Below are 7,827 nucleotides of genomic sequence, written 5' to 3'. Positions count from 1 at the left end.
AGAGAGAGAGAGAGAGAGAGAGAGAGAGAGAGAGAGAGAGAGAGCGTGGCATGAATATACAAGTGAAATTATCGTCAGCTATTCAATTTATCATCTATATATAATATATTCCCTCGTTTCTTTCCATTACGAGTATTCATAACAGTATTCTATTCTTATATCTTCATAGGGGTTTGTCAAAACAAATAAATGATTATTTGGGTAATGGATGTCATATAGTGATAATAAGAGACAAGAATGACAAGACTATATTATATAGATAATATTACTGCAAGTTATATGTACAACATGAGTGGGAATATTTGATTTGGCATCACCGGTCACCGCCGATGCCCTACCCTTTTCGCCATCAAGGAACCGATAGGGTTCATTTGAGGCTTCAGGAAGAGTTAGAGACGGATTCATTCTAGGCTTCAGGAAGAGTAAGATATTTATATGAGGCTTCAGGAAGAGTTAGAGAGGGATTCATTCGGGGCTTCAGTGAGAGTTAGACATTCATTCGAGGCTTCAGGTAGAGTTAAAGATTCATTCGAGGCTTCAGGAAGAGTTAAAGATTCATTCGAGGCTTCAGAAAGAGTTAAAGATTCATTTGAGGCTTCAGGTAAGAGTTTAAACAGATTCATTCGAGGCTCAGGAAGAGTTAAAAGTTCATTCGAGGCTCAAACAGAAAGAGTTAAAGAGAATTCATTTCGAGGCTTCAGAAAGAGTTAAAGATTCATTCGAGGCTTCAGGAAGAGTTAAAGATTCATTTGAGGCTTCAGAAAGAGTTAAAGATTCATTTGAGGCTTCAGAAAGAGTTAAAGATTCATTCGAGGCTTCAGAAAGAGTTAAAGATTCATTCGAGGCTTCAGAAAGAGTTAAAGATTCATTCGAGGCTTCAGAAAGAGTTAAAGTTTCATTCGAGGCTTCAGAAAGAGTTAAAGATTCATTCGAGGCTTCAGAAAGAGTTAAAGATTCATTCGAGGCTTCAGAAAGAGTTAGAGATTCATTCGAGGCTTCAGAAAGAGTTAAAGATTCATTTGAGTCTTCAGAAAGAGTTAGAGATTCATTCGAGGCTTCGGGATGAGTTAGAGAGGGATTCATTTGAGGCTTCAGGAAGAGTTAGAGATTCATTTGAGGCTTCTGGACGAGTTTGAGAGGGATTCATTCGAATTTTGTTTGGTTATAGTGGATATACACAGTGGATTTAATGAGAATGTATGAAGAATAAAAGAGATAAACGTTTCTTTTCGATCATTATATTCGGAGGAAACGATAATCATCGAGTCTGTAATGACAACATTTGTGAACTGATTTTGACTGTAACGATTGTAACAATTATCGGTTTCTCTTCTCTTTTATCAAAGTAAAAAGAATTTAGTGTAGTTCTCTCTCTCTCTCTCTCTCTCTCTCTCTCTCTCTCTCTCTCTCTCTCTCTCTATCATTTTTATAGTAAGTGGGAAGGAAAAAGAGACTTAACAAATGAAACAATGATTATTATTCTTTTTTGTCTAGAATGAAAAAGGAATCATTTGGCAGGTTGTAAGCAGATATAAATCTTTTTTGCATTAATGATTTAACGTATCGACCCCCCCCCCCCCCCCCAGGCCCCATTATATGAGTCGAGGCAGTTAACCGAAGACAACGGTAATGGAGGTTGAAGTGAAAAATGTTCAAATCCTTATTGAGGTGAAATAGCCCGTGAAGAGCTCTCTAGGAGCCTCAACTTAAACAGTGTGCAATATTTTAAAGTCAGTGAGGGTTTTTTAATATTAAGGTTTTCGATCAAATCCCCCAGGCGAACAGTGTTTAACGTATTAAACCTCTGTTTTTAGTTATCTTACATAGACGATGTTGGATGCACCTTTTGAAATTATCTCTCTGTGTGTAGGTCTGTAGACTGCTAGCGCTTTACAGTATGCTGAGCTTATAATAATAAGTTCCTTTGTTAGTGGTCGTGTGAACATTAGACCTAAGAAATCTCTCTCTCTCTCTCTGTATGGTCACGGTTTGAAGAGCTCCTCTTTAAATGGATATTTTTCGTGGTTATAATGGTGGCTGGCATAGAATGGTGCTTAATTCTTGAATTTGAATGTGCAGTGACAATGATAGTGGTATAGTGTTTACTTACACCTAATGTGAACATAGTTAATATAGCAATTCAAAACTGTTAAATCTGAGTAAGAGACCCCTGCACAAATTTTTCCTTTGCCGCGCATGCGCAGTAAACACCTTATGACGTCAAGATTCTAAAATGGTGATGTTTCTCTCGAATACCGAATATCGTTTCTTGATATCTTAAAATACTGAAGTTATTATAGTGTTCATCTTACAAAAAAATAAATACTTAAATAAAGAAATTGAAATATGTATCCAGACATTGGTAATGAAGTAGGAGAAGAAATGAGGAGAGGAAGCAGAGAGAGAGGCAATCCTCTTTTATCGTCACTGAACAGTCCTTCACGGCAAACACTTGCCAGATACACAAAAAGCGAACTACAAAAGCACTGCAGTCAACTAGGACTAAGAGGTATTTGGACGAATAAAAATGCCTTAATGATAAACTAATGGAGCATTATAAAAAATATTGGGAGAGAATCATCCATCGCATGCTCCCAGTCCAAGAAACGAGACCGTGAATCACAGTATATCAAACCGGCCACAGTTATATCAAAGGTTTTTGAAACTTTTGTTAGAGAGACAGAAGACAATTTCTATGTTATAAATAACTCTTTAGCCGATAAGGAGAGAATAATAGGAGAACTACAAACTAAATTATTCCTTGCTGAAGAAAAAATCAGACATCTACAAGAAAGCCTTCAAAATAAGTACGGATCACGTCCCTCTGAAAGCCATTACTCCTCCATTAAGTGGGAAAAATGATTACTTATTGGAGATTCTTGTCTAAAGGAAGTTAAGTCTAGTGACCTTCAAGATAGTGTCATGGTAAGCAAAACCCCCTACCAGAAGCAAATATGGACCTACTAAAATCTTGGGTAATGGAAAAGCTGGAACATTCACCTAACGAATGCGTCATTTATTGTGGAACTCAAGATCTACTCGTCGAGGATATTACAGTGGAGGGAATTATCGACAATCTGGGCACCGTTATTGCTGAACTCAAAGAGAAAAATCAAGAAATAGAGGGAAAGGTCTGTGAGCTTGTACCATCAATGAAAACAAATGATTTACCTGAAAGAATAACCGAATATAATACCAAAATGGAAGAATGGTGTAATAAAAATGGAGTTACGTTGATTAAAAACACAAAAATTCTTCAAGCTAGGAACTGGCGATCTAGATATTAAACTGTTACGATGCCCAAAATGATAAATGCTATGATTTTACTTAATAGAGTAGGTGCTATTAGATTGTTAGATGCTATTTCCTCTGTATGCTTAGATAACTTTGTTTGTTCCAGCTGGAAAGCTGTCAAATCAAATTTATGTAGTTTAACAATATTCTCAGACCTAATACTATGGAAGATGTGAGTACAGAATTGTTGGCGAATCGAGTGAAAAAGGGAAGAAATATAACAAGGCCCCAGCAAAATAAAAACAAGTACTTTAGGAACGAGAACCTCTCTCGAGTGGGATATGCCAATTCTCAAACGTGTCCTAGATATAATAATGATAGTAATGGCTCAGGCTATACTTATAGAAATAACAAAATTGGCAACTATAGTAATCATCTTAATACTAGAGGTAATAGATATGGCTGCTATAACTGCGGTGAATTCAATCACCAACAATCGAACTGCAGATTTGATCATACTAAGATGTAACATATGTTCTGAATTTGGTCACAAAAGTAGATTATGCGAACAAAACCCCAACTACTAGGATCTTGGCCAGGAAGATGGTGCCGACAGGAAGACTTCTCCTAGATTCAGTGATATGTTAACGGTAGTCCATATTAATGCCCAATCCTTGTTGAGTCATAAACTTGAAATAGAACTTATGTTAAACGAACAAAACATTGATTCTATGTGTTAGCGAAACATGGTTATACACTAATATAAGTGACGCATTTATAAAATATTCCCCTGTACTGATGTCTACCGTCAGGATCAAGGTCGGGGTGGAGGGGTATGTATATTTGTCAGAACTATTTGAAGGGTCACCGAAATGAATTTAACGATCGAAAAATGTGAGGGTGTGGAGAAGACAAGGGTGATCTCGATTCAATATCGCAAGTTTCCGTCTGTTATTGTAGGATGCGTCTATCGCCATCCCAAAGCACCGGTAACCTCTTTTGATTATATCTCCGATATTTTTAAAGAAATTATTTTACGAAATAAGCATATATTTATCTATGGGGATTTTAATGATGATCTGCTAAAGACCGAGAATAAAATGTCTAAACTAATTAAAAAACTAAATTTCGATCAGATAGTAAACAAACCTACTAGAATTACTCCTACATCAGCGTCTTTAATTGATCTCGTAATAACAAATGCTAAACATATGATAATAAATATTGATATTATACCAAGCTTGGTGGCAGATCACGAGACAATCTTAACTCATCTGAATATTCGTAAGCCAAAAAAGAAACCTATTTTAAAAACTTTTAGATGTTTGCAAAATTATTCTCCAGACTTTCTTTGTGATCTCCTCACGAATAACGTAAATATATTAAATGGTATTTTAAATACTGGACAATGTAAACAACCACGTTGGAACTTTAAACGACGTCTTTACATCGTGTCTAAACATTTGTGTTCCGGGTTGTAACGAAAGAAATCGTTCGTCCCCCTGCGCCGTGGATAACAGATGAAATAAAGCAGACATGAAAGGAAAGAGACAGATTGAAAAGTTGAGTTAAAAAATCAAACTTTTAACATCTCCTTGAGAGAAAAACATAAAGACCTGAAGAAGAGAGTAAATTCAAAGTTAGCGGGAGGCCGTAAGCAGTATTACAAAAGCGAATATCAGAAAGCTAAAGGCAACAAATGTTTCTGCTACTTGGAAAATAACAAAAAAATATGCTATTTAATGGACAACAAACAGATAGGAGCTCTATGCTATTGCCAGCAGTAACTAATGTACACTCTAAGGCTGAAAAATTCAATGATTTTTTCGCTGAGGTCGGGAAAAAAAACTTTCGAAAAAACCCAAGAGGAAATTAGGAAATGTAATATCTACTGAAACAGTACGTAATATTCCAGTTAGAGAATTAGATAGTTTTAAACCTACTCCTGTTGATTGTAATACTGTCATCTTAATTATATAAAAAATCTTAAAAGCACAAATGCCTTTGGATCTGACGGGATTAGTTTGCGTTTCATTAGGGATGGGTTATATATTATCGCATTTTACCTTACAATTATAATTAACACATCCATAGCCACTAAACAGTATCCGGGGTTATGGAAAAATCCCCACGTAATTCCTGTTTTTAAGAGTGGTGATATGGAAGACGTCTCCCAATTATCGTCCTATATCTTTGCTACCGATATTATCTAAAGTTCTGGAAAAAATAATTGCTATTCAATTAACTGATTTTCTAGAGACAAATGGTCTAATCTCACAAAGTCAACACGGCTTCAGACCAAAATTATCAACTGAAACGGCTCTATTAAAAATATCAGATAAGATTTATAATAACATGGATAATAAGAAAGTCTCACTACTCCTTTTACTTGACCTCTCAAAAGCCTTCGACAGCGTGAATCATAATATTTTATTTGATAAATGTGCATCACTGAGTATAGATCCACTCTGGTTTTTGAGTTACCTACATAACAGATCCCAGTCAGTTTAGAATGGGTCAAATTGTGTCTTCCCAAAAAACTGTAGAGTTTGGTGTACCCCAGGGCTCTATTCTTGGCCCAATACTCTTTGTAATTTTATCAATGATCTGGTAAAATCACTACCCGGCTGTTTTTCGTCATCCAATATGCCGACGACACCCAGATCTTAATTGAAGGATTTGTAAATGAAATAGACGAACTAATTCATAGGGCAGAATAAACATACTAAAGAAGGCCAAATACTACTTCTTAACTAAGGTGGTTTGCTTCTTAATGAGAAAAAAAAACACAATTCATTTTAATAGGTTCCCGACAATATACATCAGAAATTGGAGACAATGTGCAAATAGATTTTAATGGAAATATGATTCTTAAACCCATGAAAGCTGTAAAAAATCTAGGGTTTATTTTTGACAGATATATGACGTTTGAAATGCATATAGATGAAATTTATAAGAAAGTGATGGGTACTTTAATTTATTTAAATAGAGTAAAAGACTCATTTGATTCTTCTACGCGTAAAATAGTTGTTCAGTCGCTGGCTATGAGTATAATCAACTACTGTTTAAGAATTTGGGGAGTAACTGGCTCTACACAAATGAAAAGGGTTCAAAAACTTCAAAACTTTGCCGCCCGAGTGGCTATTGGTAATGTAAAAAAACATGACCACATATCCCCTTACCTCAAAAAATTAGAATGGTTAAAGATAAAAGACAAATATACCATAGATGTCTGTAATTTGGTATTCAAAACAATACGTAAAATAACTCCTGAATGGTTATATGATTTTCCAACAGTATACGCAGTTAATGGGGTTTCTACTCGACAGCAGGAAAAATCTGTATGTAGAAAAGGGCGAAAACAGAGATAGGCTCCCGCCAGTTTTAGTATTCGAGGCCCAGCATTATACAATGAAAGTACCCTCGGCACAATTAAACAAAAATCCTCTCTCGCTGCTTTTAATGTACACTTAAAGAAACTAACTTTAAATGGTTCCGATTAATGTATGAACGTTATGCTTAATTGTCTTATTAAAAGTGCTTTTGAAGGCACTACTGTACTTTTATAGATGTTGGAATTATTTTTAGATAATACTTATGGATAAGATGGCTTTTATTTGCAAATTAAGATTTCCTTATAATCTAGTATGCTTATTTGATTACTCTGTATTATTTAATACTATTTGTACATGACTTTTTTTTTAACACAACTTATGTGGTCTATGACAATGTACTTCAATATTCGGGAAGAGTAATTTTTACTCACTATATTTTAAGTAAATGCTTTCTAATTTATGATATTCTTTTATTACTGATGAATTATTTTAATTACAAAGTTTTAGCGAACCTTGTTGATTCCTAAAACAACTTTGTATGTCTAAAATAACAAATATTTTAACTATTTGTAAGATGATTTTACTAATTGTAGCTTTATATTTTATGAATACCCAATGTAAATATTGGAAATAAAGAATTATTATTATTATTATTAGAGAGAGAGAGAGAGAGAGAGAGAGAGAGAGAGAGAGAGAGATTAACTACCATGGTAGAAGCTAAAACTTTTCTCCATCGAAAGGAAAGAAAAATCGGGAGGAGGAGGAGGAGGAGGAGGAGGAGGAGGAGGAGGAGGAGGAGGAGGAGGAGGAGGAGGAGGAGGAGGAGGAGGAGGAGGAAGAAGTCAAATTTAACAAAGTTTCGAGAAGAAGAAGAAGAAGAAGAAAACCTTTGTCTAGATACTTTCCTTATTAAAGCTCAAGAAAGATATCGGCCGTTTAATGCAAGAGGAAAGAAATAAAATAAAAACATAACAAAACATATTGAAATACTTGTGTTCTTCAGAAGAAGAATTGAAAGACAATTAAGCAACAACAGAAATAATCCAGTGGCCTCACAGTTAAGAACTTGTGGGGCTGCCCCCTTACAAAATTTCTCCCTACGTATTTGCTCAAATTCCCCTACCTGGTAGGTTGACTCCTCCCTAGACTGATTGTTGCTGGTCAAGGCATCCAGCACACCGCACCCCCCCCCCCCCTCTCTCTCTCTCTCTCTCTCTCTCTCTCTCTCTCTCTCTCGCTCCCTCTCTCTCTCTCTCTC

The 7,827-nt window shown here is 35.6% G+C and overlaps 1 protein-coding gene across 1 annotated transcript; it reads left to right on the top strand.

Annotated features, from left to right (window-relative positions):
- Window positions 1-2,978: 2,978 nt before the first annotated feature.
- On the top strand, window positions 2,979-7,421 carry LOC135198988 (serine/arginine-rich splicing factor 1-like). The gene is made up of 2 exons (XM_064226905.1): window positions 2,979-3,211; window positions 7,310-7,421. The coding sequence occupies exons 1-2, from the start codon at window positions 2,979-2,981 to the stop codon at window positions 7,419-7,421; spliced, it is 345 nt and encodes a 114-aa protein (XP_064082975.1).
- The last annotated feature ends 406 nt before the right edge of the window (window positions 7,422-7,827 follow it).

This window comes from Macrobrachium nipponense, chromosome 25 (assembly GCF_015104395.2).
Source record: "Macrobrachium nipponense isolate FS-2020 chromosome 25, ASM1510439v2, whole genome shotgun sequence".
In the NCBI taxonomy this organism is placed as follows: domain Eukaryota; kingdom Metazoa; phylum Arthropoda; class Malacostraca; order Decapoda; family Palaemonidae; genus Macrobrachium; species Macrobrachium nipponense.
The sequence above is the reverse complement of the archived record's forward strand: the minus strand, read 5'-3'. Positions and strand labels throughout refer to the sequence as shown.